Below are 15,345 nucleotides of genomic sequence, written 5' to 3' on the forward strand. Positions count from 1 at the left end.
ACATTTGCACTTTATTAATGCGCCATTTATGAATCGATTCTTTAATACGCCGGACTAACACTGAACTCCAACAAGTTTCATCCCCTTTCTGTGGGCATCACATTGTCCAAAAAATGCGCAGCAACAAATCGACTTTAATTATTTGTCTCTGACAGACTATTGTTGGAAAATCATACACACCTCTGTCTGCGAGGTATTGTGGCTCAGTGTGCCTCGGGAGAGAGGCTGCTGAGCTGCACAGTGGGCAGAGAGGGACAGAGGAGGCAGCCTGTAAAGGAAGCACGATTCGCTTATCGCGTCACTCTGGGTTTAGGCGTTGAGCAGGAAACAGCCTTTCCTCTCGGATTGTCGCAGTAGGAACAATCACACATTTTTGTCTTTGCTCAATGCACCCCTCGGCACAGAACACGCGGAAGCCGGTCAGAAGGAAAAATGCCTCCTTCGATAGAGATAGCTGTTCTGCTCCTCGGCGTCCTGGCTTTGGAGACGCGCCGGAGCGCCAGCGCGCTGCACATCCAACAGGCGTTCGCGTCTCCAAATCAGACCAATAACTTCGTGGTGGACCCGGTGTCCAGAAAGGTCTACCTGGCCACCGTCAACACAATCTACCAGCTGAACGGGACCTTGAGCGTCGAGGCGGAGAAGAGGACCGGGCCGGTGGAGGACAACCTGTTGTGCCATGCGCCACAGCTGCCCCAGGCTCCGTGCGAGCATCCCAAAGCCCTCACCGACAACCACAACAAGCTCCTGAAGCTCGACCGAGAGCAAGGGGTCGTGGTGGTGTGCGGGTCCGTGTATCAGGGCTTCTGTGAGCTCCGAAAAATGGAGAACATTTCGGAGATAGCGGTGGAGTTCCCACCTCAGGGTGAGAAGACTGTTTTCCCCAGCATGCTCAACATCGCCGCCAATCACCCGAACGCGTCCACCGTCGGGCTTATCTTCAAGAGCCACGGGGGAAACACCCGGCTTCTGGTCGGGGCGACTTACACAGGGGCGGGTACCCAGTTTTTCCCCAAGAACCACAGCAAGGAGGACCTGCGCTTTGAAAACACCCCGGAGATCGCCATCCGCTCCTTGAACATCAAGGATTTATCCCGACTTTTCACCTATGACATTAACCCCTCAGAGGATAATGTATTCAAGATCAAACAAGAGGTTAAAGCCAAAAACAAGCTGAACTTCGTCCACGCTTTCATCCAGAAGACTTACTCCTACATTGCCTTTAATAATGATGCGAAAATGGGCCACAAGGAGAGCCAGCCCAACAGCATCCTCGCCAGGATATGTCTGGATACCGAGCACCCGCGAAAGCCCTCCGGGCCGGAGAGCAGAAAGCTCACGGAGTCCTACATCCAGATGCCTCTACAGTGCGGATTTAACGGCAACATTTACAACCGGCTGCTGTCCGTCTACCCCGCGGAGATCCACACAGACGGCGGGACGAGCTCCGAGCCGTACCTGTTCGGAGTGTTCTCCAAGGGGGACAGAAAGTCTGCTCTGTGCGCTTTCAAGTTCGGGGACATCGAGGAGGAAATCCGCCAAGGCCGCAGGAACTGCTCCAACTCTCCCAGCAGCGATGTTCAGGTGCTGGACAGCGTTATCCAGGGCTCCGGGGCAGCCTGCATCCAGAAGGGGAACCTGGTGGTAAGGGCTGATAGATCTCTTTTACTAACCAACATTAATAAGTTACATTTGAAATGAGTGTAGTTTGCTTTAATGTGGGCGTGTTGTGCAAAAATGTAGATTGCATGAAGTGATGCTGGTCTAAAAGTCTAATTTAAGTAGGCCTGATCCAGAATGTGAAGTAATCCTCTTGACCTGTGCTCTATAAGCACAATGTCAGTAACTTGATGAGGCAGATTAAGTGAATAATTTTCACAACAAGGGAACAAAATAGTGTAGTAATTATTCACCTCACCAATTGATTTTTCCACTGAACTGAAAATGAAATGTTTAATCATCATTTCATTTATGTTTTTACTTTTTTATCATTATTTTATAAAGATTGCTGGATTCAAAGCCTGGAGATGATGAACATTCCCCTTTTTTAATCATCTCTCCCACTTCAAACCGGAGTTTTCCATGTTATGCCCTGAACTTGGCCAATAAACATCCGATTCTGATTCATGAAATGCTGCCGCAGTCGTTCAGGCCCCACAAAACGAGACAAATGGACTCATGACGGCTGCATCTCTCTGACAGCTTCCCATTTTTGCTTACAAACAGTTATTGCTCTTTGGCCCTGAGGCTCATGACTTGGAGAGGGGATCTCCCACGTCACGAGCAGGGGTCACCATAGCTGGAAAGATGCTCCGGAGCCTCGCTGGGGGTTGTGGGAAGGGTGAGAGTCCTCTCACATCCAGCAGCTCCCTGTGCGCTCAAATATGAAGAGAGGAAGGGGTCAAACCTCACGCATGCTGTTTTTTTATTGACTGTGCGCTGCTAACTATAACTCGGCCGCAAATTTATCACAATGTTAGTGAATAAACGGCATCTTTGTCTCAAAAACATGGTCAGATAGTATCTTGTGTTTTCAACTACAAGCTTTCCACTCGCATACCAGACTAAATATTTGCCCTTAAGGAAACTTCAGCGTTGTCCCTCTGTGTCGATGGGGCCTGATAATAAAAGCAGAGAACTTTGCACACTTTCAGGGGAACGCAGTGAAATTCCAGCTTTTCATTGTGGTGGTTTTGAGTGACAGAGGCGAGGTCAAAGGAGGCTGCGCTGTCAGGTCAGAAAGTTGCCCCCCTCGCTGGCACTGTCTTGTAGGTTGTGGCCCCCGGGGCCTCATCCCATGACCAGTTTTCTGAATGCTGTCTCGACTGGTCTACAGGCCTCCCTGATGCAGACAACTGCTCTGTTCAAAGCAGTTTCATGTGTGTGTGTGTTATTTTTTCTCCTATTGCTGTAATACAACCTCACAGAATAAAGTTAGTCTTTCTCAAGTTTTACATTTGTGTTGCCACGGCCGCTGAAATGTGATCTTTTTTGTAGTCGACAGTCTGAAGGCCAGCGCTGAGGGAAAGCCAGGCACAATTTATGATAAGAGAGACGAGGCCGCGGGCAGAAGGGCCCGTGGGAAACGACTCTACAAATATCCACTGTGCTTAATTCTTCTTCTTTTCTTTTTTTTTCTTTTTTGCCTCTGCGTTCTCTAAAATATTCAGAGAATTCCCAGTAGATCCTGGTGCTCATCCAAGCGTGGCACTAATGTTTTATCATTGCCCGCTGAGGATTTGACAAAAGCAGCGTCTTATGAGTGTTGAAGACCCTTGTAAGCCCTTTTCAAGTATTCACTGAGATGACTAAAAAGTGATTTGGTAGAATGAGCGGCACCGTAGTGATGGCTACTATCGGCTCTTGTTTTCCACTCCGCTTTCATCATGCGGCGCTCTTTTTTTTTTTCGCTCTGTTCTCTCCTGTTTCCTTATCTGTACGGTGTGCTTCCACTCGGGAGCTGATGAGGGTTGATCTCTCTCTCTCTCACACAATTTTTGTTTGTGTTGTAGCTGCAGCCCGAGCAGTTGGACTGCGGCGCGGCCCACCTGCAGCACCCCCTGGCCCTGCGGAGACCCCTGAGGGCCGTTCCTCTGGTTGAATCCACGGGTCTCAGTTCAGTCTCTGTGGACTATGTGCACGACCGCACTGTGGTTTTTCTGGGAACCAGTAATGGACGCCTTCGTAAGGTGAGACACGCATGACCACCAGCATACACACACACAGAGCGTTGGGGTTAATATTTTTAATGTGATGGAGCCCTGAAGCCTGGAAAAACTACAACAGTAACAGTTACGCAGCTGCTGCTCTGATGTGGCTGCTGAGTTTTTCAATAAACCAAACTTAGGTGTGCGATGAAACACTCAAGCAGGAATGTCTGCTTTCATCTCATAGGTTCTCAGCACTGTCACCCCCTCAACCCCCTCGCTCCAGTCATCCGTGACCCATCACGGCCCATTAAGTCGTCCTAATCATGTGCTCCAACGTTCCTCAGACCTGGTCATTGTCTGAGAGATCACCAGACGGCCGTTTAACAAGATGGCCTGACGACATATGACTCAGCCGCAGCATGCGTTGGTGTGCGACCTCGGCTCCGGAACATCTGCGGAGGGTCCGGCTTGTGAAAGCCTTTCCCCGGCCGGTTAACAGCATTCCTTGATTCTGTCTCAGCCACATTCCTCGTCACCCCACTGGCTGAGCTTGCTGAGCGGCAGCCCGCCTGCAAGCGCCACAAGCTGCTTCTCAGCTGTGTGCGGAGGCAACATGAACTGACTCTGAAAGCTTTCTGACCCTATTGTTTTGCATTAGGCTGGTACCTTTTACAACATTAAACCCATTCTGCTGGAGGGGTGTTTCATTTTGGGCCCACTTAAAGAGCTCCTTGTTTTCCTCCCCAGATGAAGGCACTGTTTTAGCCCCGGCTGAGCATGCAGTAATTAGTTTTTGGATGGTTTATACCGGATGCACAGCGTTGGTTGGGATGGTGTAAGCAACTGTGTACATGAGCGTGTTTGTGTATGTCTGTTTGCCTGATTGCAGGTTTGACTTTGTTTTTAGGTGTTTGACTTTGTCTGTAGGCCAGTGCGAGCGGTTTAGTGATTTCATGTGTTTACTCAGATGAATGCACACCCTGTGATTATGTGCTATATGTGTGTTCTCTCCCAACCTTGTTATATAGGCAGCGTCGTATTTCTGCGACCTTGGGCGACAACGAGCTCTGTGCTTTTTAGCTCTATGTGTCTTTTATTGTTTGTGCATGTATCCGTGTGTGCGGCAGCGTCTGTCTGTGTGTGTGTGCCCCCAGGATAGAGCTGTTACAGAGGTTAATGGTGCTGTTAGTGTGTGTAATGTGATTCTGACTATGAGTTTGGCTCAGACTAAACACAGGGGAACGGTGGTTGAGATTAAGTTAGGCCTCTTTTACTGTCTTTGAGAGAGCCCTCAGTGAAGTAATTTGTAATTACATGCATTTTTTAATGAAGTCTCTCCCTCCCCATTACAGCTGACTTCCATTTTCTGCCTCTCGCAGTCCCGCCTTTATCTCACTCAGTCTCGTCCAATTTTCCTGCCCCAGTCAGTCCACCCCTCCACTTCTCAGTTCATCGCTTCATTGTCTCGTCTCTCTGTTCCTCTCTTACGCCATCTCACATATGAAAGGCCCTTTGATTCATTTTGCAAACAAACAGACTTTATCTCTTTACCTCTCTTGTTCTGTCTCTCCTGCCCCACCTCCATCTGTCTTTATTCTCTCTCCTGTGCAGCCAGGTACACTCACACACACACGCGCACACACACACAGAACTAGCGCACAGCAGCTGAGCACTCCTCGGTTGAATGGGGCCTTTCATCTGTAGGCAGATAGGCAGAGAATGGAGTCAGAGCGACCTGCCAGTACAGCAGGTGTTTTGTTGCTTGACCTGGTGGCGCACTGTGTCACAGCTCTCCTCATTTCTCCTCCACCCTCCTCACATTCTGCTCCCTGTCCAGGTGTGTGGGCTGCTGTTTACTCGCTCCTCACTGTGGCACTCTGCGTATGTGTTTGCAGTCGCTGGGGTGTGGAGAAGACATAGCACAGCTGCTTACTATCTCCAAGGCAGGAGTGTGTGTCTCTGTGTGTGTGTGTGTGTGTGTGCAGATGGGTGGGTGGTGTCATAAAATTGTCAGTGATATTTGGAGGTTGAGATAACGCCTCTCATCACAGGTTAAGCCAATGGTTTACTAAGCTTCTGTCTGCTCTGGTTTAACATTAACCGGCACGTCTCAGTGGGTGGTGATGTTTCTGTGTGTCTGGGTCCCTGTGTGTGTGTGTGTGTGTGTGTGTGTGTGTGTGTGTGTGTGCATCAGAGGGTGTGTGTGTGTTCAGCGGATGGAGAAGTGACACAGCTCGTGCTTGTCACCAGATGCCGGTCAGTTCGCCAGTTCCTCAGGATGGCAGGATGTCTCCATTGAATGGAGACCCGACAAATCGCAGAAATAAGGGCTTTCACTGTCTGCGTGACAGGAAGTCTCACTCAGCACAGTTTGTTTTTCTACGCAGCTCTGTGTGTGTGTGTGTGTGTGTGTGTGTGTGTGTGTATCTGTGTGTGCATATGTTTGTGCGTACGTGAGAACATGTCACCCGTTTTATTATCTTGAGCTGCAGGAAGGCCAGTATGTAGATAAATCACTGCTCGGCCAGATTAGGCACACCGCTCCAACAAAGGGCCACCTAAAATACATTTGCGGGTTGAACACATTAAAAATATTTTGAAATAAAAGATAGGAACATTTGTGATAAAACAAACACACTTAACTCAATCTGGCGGCTATACGTACATACATTAGTCTCATAAACAATGTGCGTTTTTCTGGCTGTATTGTGTCTCTCAGGCAGGTTCATATAGTTTCCATGAAGTTTCCATATACAAGAAAGTATTTATCCTGCTGAAACAGCTTAGTGCTAGGTAGCAGTAGCCTCAAAGTTAGAGGAATGGCCATGATGTTGATTGTATCCTCTGCTAGACATAAGTGGAGGAAATGAATAAATAAGCTGCTACCTTTGTGATATTGCTGAGCAGAGCACATGACCCTGAATGTGCACGAACTCAGCAGCTTGATCATCAGAAAACGACTGTGGTTGTATTCTTAGTATGTGTCCAAGTCTTTCGCGTGGATGTGGTGCAAAGTGTCGCTCAGAGGACTTTTCCCCGTTAGATTAACCTTGAGAAATAATTCCCACCCAGTGCAGCTCTGCCATCCAACCTGTGTCCCCTGCTCTGATGTTTTCCTGAAAAACCAGCAGCCGATGCTGATTCTGATTCTGATTCTCCACAGCTGACCCTCTTGGCGAACATGACCGTGGCCAATCAGTGGACACTGAAGCTGCCAGCCAGTGAGGCGGTCCACCACATCATGACCTTCGACCCCAACGACAGCAACTACCTTTATCTCATGACCTCTCACCACGTAAGAACCCGGCTGCAGGCGAGCCTGTTGAGTCTCCTCACCTCTGTCGCTTGTTTATTCATGTCGGCACAGAGAAGAATCATTACTGCAACAATCAGACCTCATTTCACATCCAGTGAATCCTCCTCACCTCAGTTTAGCTGAACACATGCATATTTGTGGCCACGTGCACAGACCTTAAATAGGTTTTTGCTGCTGCATTTCCAAACCAGAACGGTGACAGGATGTGGCTGCACCTCCAGCGAATCTGTTGTGCAGTGCAAACGCAGTGATTCTTCGGTTGAGCTCTATGTATTTGTCATCAGCTATAACAGATGATAAATTACAATATAAATATGTCATCATGGAAGAAGTTAGAATTGTTGACAAGCACTAAAAAGTTATGAATGATGCGTAAATGTCCGTATACTTATATCTGCTTATAGCTAAAGTATAGTGTGCTATAAGCCTTTTATTACATCTTCATATACTGCTTATAAATACTAAATCGGGTTAAAGTGTTGCCCAGTTATCTGTAAGGCTGCAGTGAATTATTTTTTTAAATTAATCAATTAACCCTTTAATGTATAGAATTTCAGAAAAGGGGGACAATCATGTTTTTAGTTGTCTTTTTAAATGTTTTTTAGTTGCTTGTTTTGTTTGCCTAACAGTCCCAAACCCAAATGTATTCAATTAACAATTAGACAAAACAGAGAAAAGCAGCAAATTCTCACCTTTAAGAATCTAGAACGAGGGGATGTTCGGTGTTGTGCTTGACAAAATGAGTAGATGATTATGAAGACTATTGTTTAGTAATTTTCTGTCGGTCGATTGTTTCAGCAATAGTTCTCTGTTAAAGGCCTTCATTGATGTGGATGGATGGAAATGTGTTGTTTTCTTCTGATGTACAAGTGTTGTGTGTGTTTCATGTCTGCTGTGCTGTGCAGATGCTCAGGGTGAAAGTGGCACAGTGTGACCAGTGGAGGAGCTGCGGGGACTGTTTGGGGGCAGGCGACGCCCACTGTGGCTGGTGTACTCTGGAGAATCGGTAAGAAAGACAAACAGTTTGCTTTTGTTCCTCAGTGTGTTGGTTCTCCATCGATCAAAATAAATTGTTCGACTCAGACCCCTTCTCTGGGCCTCTCAGCCCCTCTTCTCTTCTGCTGCCAGTAAAACATTTAATTCAATCAAAACATCATGCGCTTTGGTGCCACATGCTCTTTGTCCACTGTATAAAAGAGGTGGACACAGCCACCGTGACGTCATGGTGAATTACAGTTCTGAAGCCTCGAATTTGAGCAATGCTAAAATACCAGCCAATGAGCTAGCTTGGAGGTAAAAAAAAAAAAAAAACAGTTCCTCGCCCTCTATTGACTTTGTATTGTATGTAGGTGCCTCCATCTGCTAGCAAGCAATGAAAAATGCCTAAAAGCTGCTGTGTGGTGGTGTGATACACTACCAACTGCGTAATGGCCCAGAAGTGTTCGTAAGCTGCCGAACCGAAACACTCAGCCTTAAAGAGGACAGAGGTGGATGCAGGCTGTAAGATGTGAGGCATCAGCAGGAAAAATTGGAAAACTGTGGGATCCTGATCTGAGTGTGCATTTAATGTCAACTAACTGAATAAGCTATGCAAGACCTCGTTGTAATCTTTGTTAGGTTAAATAATGATCTTACCTGGCAAAAGTATGAAACTTTTGGCCATTCAGTGCGATCATTTCTCCAAGAAAAGCGAGGCAAGAGGAAGGGATACTGAACTTTGTCAATATGCCTTTTCCTCTCTGGCACAGGATGCTAAAATACATATAAAACATGCTGAAATGTAATATTTTTAGCTGGCTGCAGCCATTTTGTTAACGTTTCAGACCTTGGTTGCATATTGTGGCGCCAGTTGTCCCCCGTGGTGGGCGTAGCTTTCAGAGTATGATTGGTTGCGCTCTGCCTCTATCCTGACTGGCAGGTATGGCTACAGCTATGGTAGCGTGTCAATCACAAGGTAGACACGCCCTAAAGCATACCCTGGTTTATCGTCTATTTTACACGAAATGGTACCATAATTTATAAAATGAACACGAAGACTTTTAAACTAGCGATTGAGAGCATAAATTCATGAAGAAAATGTCTACTCAGGTAATAAATCAAGTTAGAAGTAGGATAATTTTCTCATAGACTTCTATACAATTGGACTTCTTCTTGCAACCAGTGCAGCCGCCCTCTGCTCGCCCTTCACCATTGGCCTCACTTTTCAGACCCGGAGGTCCATTTCTTTTCTACAGTTTATGTTTTGGATGAAGCAGTGATCCAGCTGCATTTGTTTTTATGAATGATTAAAGTTAATGCTCATTTTCAAGCAATTAAAGATCAGATTGATGGCATAATAAGATGATTTGAGCTTGTCCTTTTGATACTTTTAGCGTTTGAATCGATAAAACCGCTGAGACTCGTTTGCTGGTTTTTCATCATCCTCACTCTCAATTTCAAAATGTCTCCCGGCCGAATGAGCCTTGGCAGAAACAGAGTGTGTTTTTGGGTTGGGAGGCTGTCGTTGGATCGAGCAGAATTGATTTGCTTTTCATTAGGCCTCTGACGGGGGAGCGACATCATTGTTCGGAGCGGATCTTTGGTAGTTTTGGGAGAGAATGACAGGCTGGGAGCGCCCGGCGAGGAGTGACTTGGCTGAAGTGTTACTGTGAGCGAGCGGGAGAACACTGTGATTAATGTGACTCTGTCAGGACTGGCTCTCTGGCTCTGTGTTCGCTGGCTTTTAGGGAGAATATGTGTGTTGTCGAGCTGTGTTTGTCCGTGTGTGTGTGTGTGTTTGTGTGTGCGTGAGTCGGTTGGTTGCTTGGTGATTAAAGCAGATCAGACGAGATAGTGAATTTTGTGATGAGTTGCGCTGCAGCTCTGGAGGCTCTGGCATTGCCAGGGGCCATTCAGAGCTGGAAGAGTGGAACTGATGAGAGTTGTGTGTTTGTGTGTGTGTGTTTATGCATGTGTGGTCAGACTGTCTCGCTGTCATCTCCCTGTCTCCTCCACTTATTTATCTATCTGTCGTCTCTTTATCCCAGTCCCTTTCTCGCTTCGCTGCACTTTTTTTACCCTCGTGATTCACTCTCTGTCTTCGGCTTCCTTTTTTTTTCTTCCATGCCCTCCTATTTTCCAGTAGCTTTGAGAATTTAGCCATCCCTCTCTCAAGCTTCCTCTCTGTCTTACTAGTCCTCGTCTCCTTGTCTCCTCCTCCCCAAGTGCCCTTGTCCTCCTCTCTATCCCTCTACAAAGGAGCGTTGATTGTGATGGCGGCGGTGGGAGGGAGAGTGCACACTGGTTCTTTTGACAAGGAAATGTCAAAGTGTGTAAGCCTGTGTGTTAGTGTCAGCGTGAGTGTGTGTCGCTGTCTGGCTCTCGGAGGCCAGGGAGCTGATGTCATGTGTGTGTGTGTGTGTGAATGTGTGTGTGTGTGTGTGTGTGCGCGTTTGATGCACTGTTTGGCCAGTCATGCCAGCCGCTGGGCTGGCGCTGTGGCCTCAGAGCTCGGGGGATGGGAGGGTGTGGGGGCGGACGGTCTCCCCCATCACCTCGCTGTCTGATACAACTACAGACACTGAGTTGAGAGAGAGAGAGAGAAAAAAGGACCACAAGAGAACTATCTCACAATCTGTGAAGCCAACACTGTCTCTATGGGCGTCTGTTTGATTTTATGCATGGCGCTGACGTCTCTCAGCACGTCTGCATGTAAAGCGAGCACGAAAACATGTCTGTTCGCTCGCTGGAGCCGGCATTGTTGGAAAAGGGGAGTGCTAGTTTCTCTGCCAGAGATAAAGCTTATTCCTTGATCGCTCGTTTCATGTTGGAGCTGGTTTAATCTGCCACATGTCACAAGAAAGCACTTAAATATCTTCATTTGAATCAAATTATGCATCATGTGCCGTCTTTGCTATTCACAAATTGTCATGCTTATCTGCATGTGCTTGTCTCGCAGTGACTCTGTGTGTGTGTGTGTGTGTGTGTTTCTGCGTCTGTGTGTGCAGCTAGAAGCTCATATTCTCCTGCTGTTTAGCAGTGTCACCGGTTTCCCACTTTATCTGACGTGCAGACAGGTGATTCTCAGGTCATGTTTTAGGTGCATAGTATGCCGACTGTTTATTTTAAGGAGCTGTTTGAAAAGCTCTTAAGGTCAGCATGCTGCCGCGAGCCAGGTGAGGAGTAAATGGTAAAGGGAACACGCTTGTGTGTATGCGTGTGTGCGCGTCTACTCTGTGTTTATTGTGTGTTTATTAGTTGTTGCTGCCTTTTAGAGAAGAGAGAGGAGCTTTGAATTGCTGCTGCTTTTGATCAAATCGTTGTTTGAACTTGCAGGCGAGTCATGAATGCACTTCGAAAAGAATAGAAAAACCATAGAAAGCATAAGATGCCACGCTGTGAGTGACTTGGTGAGTTTGCTCGCCAGTCTTGCTAACAGCACATGCTGTTTGTTGATGTTCATCTGAGACGGCATGTCTTCTCCTTTTTGAGATTGGAAGAAGACGTTTCCGGGATGCCTGTTTCAGTTTATACCAAGTGGCATCTGTGAGGTATTCAGCACTTAAAGATAAAATCTGGAGTTTACTTGACAATCTAAATATATTCTTCCAGATGGAAAACAAGGAGGGCACTTTTGACCCATTGTATCCCAAGAGGGAGTTGTGTTTTACACCACGATTTCAAAATTCATGAGTTGTTGTCACAAATAGGGCTGAGATATGGATCCTTAATACTTGATTGAGTGAAATGTGTCTGTGGCATTGAGCACCAGAAGTTAGCATCAAATGCTTTCTCGGGTTTTACACTTGGGTCAGGTTTGTCACGATTTAAGTCACGACTTTGCTGATTTTATGCTATTTCAGTTCTGCAAAGTTCATGTTTGAGACGTTTGCCACGTTTATGTTAAATGAACAAAATCGGAGCGAGATTAAAGAGTGCACAGCCACCCGTGCAGCACAGAGCGTGTGGAATCAGCTAAATGCTAACGTTGTCACGGTGACACTGGCTACATGCGGATGTTTAGCAGGTAATTAATGTTTGTCCATCAAAATCAAAATGTGTTCATTTTTATGGACTTAGATATGCTACCAATGTTGACCATGTTCACCATCTGAGGCTGGTGGGAATGTCACACTCAAAGAACAAGTTTCAGAATGAAAATTAAAGCAATAGCTGAACAAGTCTTGCAGTGTATTACCTGCAAATCCATTTTAGTGTGACTGTTGAGTTTGCTGAGTGTGTTCAGAGTTTATGAGTTTGTTTGTGTCGGGGGGATTTTTGTGCAGCTTGGGCAGCCACTCAGGTCTATTTTTAGTTCAGCGGCTGACCTCACAGCCCTTCTCGGTCCCTCGGTGCCAATGGGACAGAGAATCTGGACATTCACTTTCCGGACACTCACACTTACAGGCGTGCGGGCATACAGACACGCACTTTATTTTCAAACAACTATAGAAGTGTGAGGGGGAAGCGGGATGTGCCAAACTCATTATGTGGCATGTTAGGACGTTGCTAAATGGGGCCTCTTTTGGTTTCTCCTGACTCTGAGGTCACTTTGTCCTTCCAGTCTGCTCTGCAGATGAACTGAGCTCTGTGCCAACGGCCAGTGAAGTTCATTAGCGAAGCCGAAGCGAGAGTGTGAGGCCACCTTGCTTGTTGAATGCCCTCTTACAGTTCTTCTGTCCTAGACATTCACTATACCCACAGATGGGCTCAGGAACACTTTATCCTCTATGCATGTCCACACAAACACGCACGTTCATGGTTGCACTGTTGGTCCATGCAGATTAACCCTTAAAAGCTAGAGAAAAGCCTGAACAAACAGTATTTTTTTTCCCTAATTCTGAGTTTATTCTTTCAGTCAGTATCAAATGTTATGCATCATATGATTAAGGGGAACCTCCCCTCTGTTTCTGTAATGTGAAGTCACCATCATGCATTACCGTTGTGTGTGCATACCATATTTAATAATGAAGTGAAAAAAACACAACAGTTTTGTTGAATAGCTCCATAGTAAACCACAGAATTTTAATGTGAAAAGTTGTATTTAGGAGTTTTGGAACAGAAGTGTGGTCCTTTTCCTCAGTGAGTTACACTCATTTGAATATTGTCTGGCGTGTTTTTTGGGGACAAAAAATGAATTATGGCTCTGTCTGTATATTTTGGTCAGAATCAAGCATTTTTATTTAATCAAAAATCATTAACTGGCCCCTGATCTTAGTGCCTGCAAAATGGATTGACATAGCAATGTGTGTGACCTAGAGTCAAGTATTCTCTTGTGTTGAGCCACACAAACTGACAGCTGAGGTCTGTTGGTGGCTTTGGGAGACTAGAGCACTTCATAAATCTGTGGGAAGCAGACCATGAAACCCAACAGCGAGAATTCTTCAAGTCCTACAATGAAAAGGAAGCACACAAGTTTGTCCTCTCCTCACCAAGGATAAAATGTCAACCTTACAGCTCTGCATTCACAGCCAGACTGGTGGTCCAATGACTGATTGACTCTCAGCTGTAGCACTGACAAGCAATTACAACATAACACACGATTGCACCCCAAAATGTTACGCTGGTGTTTCAGCTGCAGCTTTTTCTGTGCAGGATAACAAGGAAAAGTGTTGATGAATTTCTGCATTTCAGTCTTTTTTGTCACGCTATCCTGAAATTTCCCATGACACATCCATTGCACATCATCAAATATCCCTGCCTCTGTGTGCTGTAGTCTAATCTGCAGCTAAATGTGATTGCTGTCTGTCACTTTGTCCAGATGTACCATCCAGAAGGAGTGTGCTCAGGGGCTTTTGGCACGATCCTGGATCAGCATGGGTGAGGGCCCCCAGCAGTGTCCGTCCATGACCCTGACACCCCCAGAGATCAGCATCTCTGCAGACATCAAGGTATGATCAAGTCCCTCCATATCAAATCAAATAGGCATTACTGTTGTTCTGTTTGTGGGGGGGGGGGGGGGCAGTGCACTTAAAGCTGATGAAACATTCATATAAATTTATTTATTTAATGTTTATTTTTATTTAAGTTTTTAGGTGACGTTTGCTTCAAATGTTAAAGCAGCTGTAATCTTTTCTAATACATCCACCAAATGACAATATGAAAACAATGTGACAGCATTGTTCACCGGCTCTCTCTCATCACTCTCATAGCGTCGCAGCAGGCAGGTGTTTTCAGCCTAAAAGCTCTAAAAACCCAGCGTACACTACCTGCCCAGCAAAAAAACAGCAGACAGATACAGTTAATGACCACCTGGTGAACATAGTGGAGCATTTATTAGCTAAAGAGCCAGATGTTCCATTGGAGACCAAAAACAGAGCCAAAAACCTCATCAGGTGACCAGAAACACGACTCGAAGTCAGTGACAATGTTGCTCCGTGACTGCTGGACATGTAAAGAAGCAGTTGTTTGCTAACAAGCTCAACATATCAGTTTTAGTGATGCTGCGCCAATGATGTGTTGCCAACTTGTTTTGCTTTAGGTTTCGTCCGAGTGGCCACAGAATCAGTTATTGCATCATAAGCGTATGTTAAGTTGATAAGAAGTGAAACGCTGTGAGCTTGCTCCTCATCTGCAGTTAGAGAGCTCGACACAAAAGCAGCTTGATGTCAATGCACAGTGTTATGAGTGAGCTGCATGGTGTCTGGAGTAGTAATTGCAACAGTAGGTAATAGTAAGTACTGTATGATTATTACTGGGGGGGACTTGAAAAAGGAGGGAGGTATTTAAAATTTAAAAATGTTTTTATGGCTTGAGGGAATATCTTCAAATTTGGCAAAAACGTCCTCTTGGACTCAAGGATGAACTGATTAGAATTTGGTAGTCAAAGGCCGAAGGTCAAGGTCACTTTGACCACACAAAACGCGTTTTTAGCCATAACTCAAGAATTCATGCGCTGATTCTGACTAAACTTCACACAGATGTCTCATAGGATAAAATGATGAAGTGATTACATTTCATATCCTAAAGGTCAAAGGTCCTCTGAGGATGCGTGTGAAGCATCCACGTTTAAAAATTTGTGGCTTTTTTTTTGCAGCAACCTTCATATTACATATGAGTATTGCAGTCCACCACAAGCTCATTGGTTCTGCTGATATTGAGCTTCAGGTGATTGTTGTTGCACCATGTGATGAAGCGCTCTATCAGTCCTCTGTGCTGCTCTGTAAAAATAGTCTCAGTGAAGACAACATGTTTCTCACTGGAAATTATTCACTGGATCCGAATCACACATGTCAGCGTAGTGATAACATCTATAAATAAAATATATGATAAATACCTTTACTTCAAAGTCTTCTTTAGGTATATTTTTGGACAGACATGGATGTGAACTGCAGATTGACTGGTTGGCGGAGGCCTTCAAACGCGAGGCTGTAATTCTAGTTTGCTGAAGGGAGGGTAGAC

At 45.8% G+C, this 15,345-nt stretch overlaps 1 protein-coding gene across 2 annotated transcripts in view; it reads left to right on the top strand.

Annotated features, from left to right (window-relative positions):
- Positions 1–279: 279 nt before the first annotated feature.
- Positions 280–15,345, top strand: part of plxnd1 (plexin D1) — a 66,784-nt gene continuing 51,718 nt past the window's right edge. The window contains exons 1-5 of one of the 2 annotated variants that reach the window (XR_006007165.1): positions 280–1,644; positions 3,513–3,689; positions 6,814–6,945; positions 7,872–7,972; positions 13,706–13,835. Coding sequence is in view for 1 of the 2 variants with exons in the window: in XM_041945983.1 (XP_041801917.1) it covers positions 433–1,644; positions 3,513–3,689; positions 6,814–6,945; positions 7,872–7,972; positions 13,706–13,835 (1,752 nt within the window). In the remaining variant the exon portion in view is untranslated. The remainder of the gene's footprint in view (positions 1,645–3,512; positions 3,690–6,813; positions 6,946–7,871; positions 7,973–13,705; positions 13,836–15,345) is intronic. The other variant, XM_041945983.1, reaches the window with a different exon arrangement.

The sequence above is a fragment of the Chelmon rostratus genome, chromosome 10 (genome assembly GCF_017976325.1).
Source record: "Chelmon rostratus isolate fCheRos1 chromosome 10, fCheRos1.pri, whole genome shotgun sequence".
In the NCBI taxonomy this organism is placed as follows: Eukaryota; Metazoa; Chordata; class Actinopteri; order Chaetodontiformes; family Chaetodontidae; genus Chelmon; species Chelmon rostratus.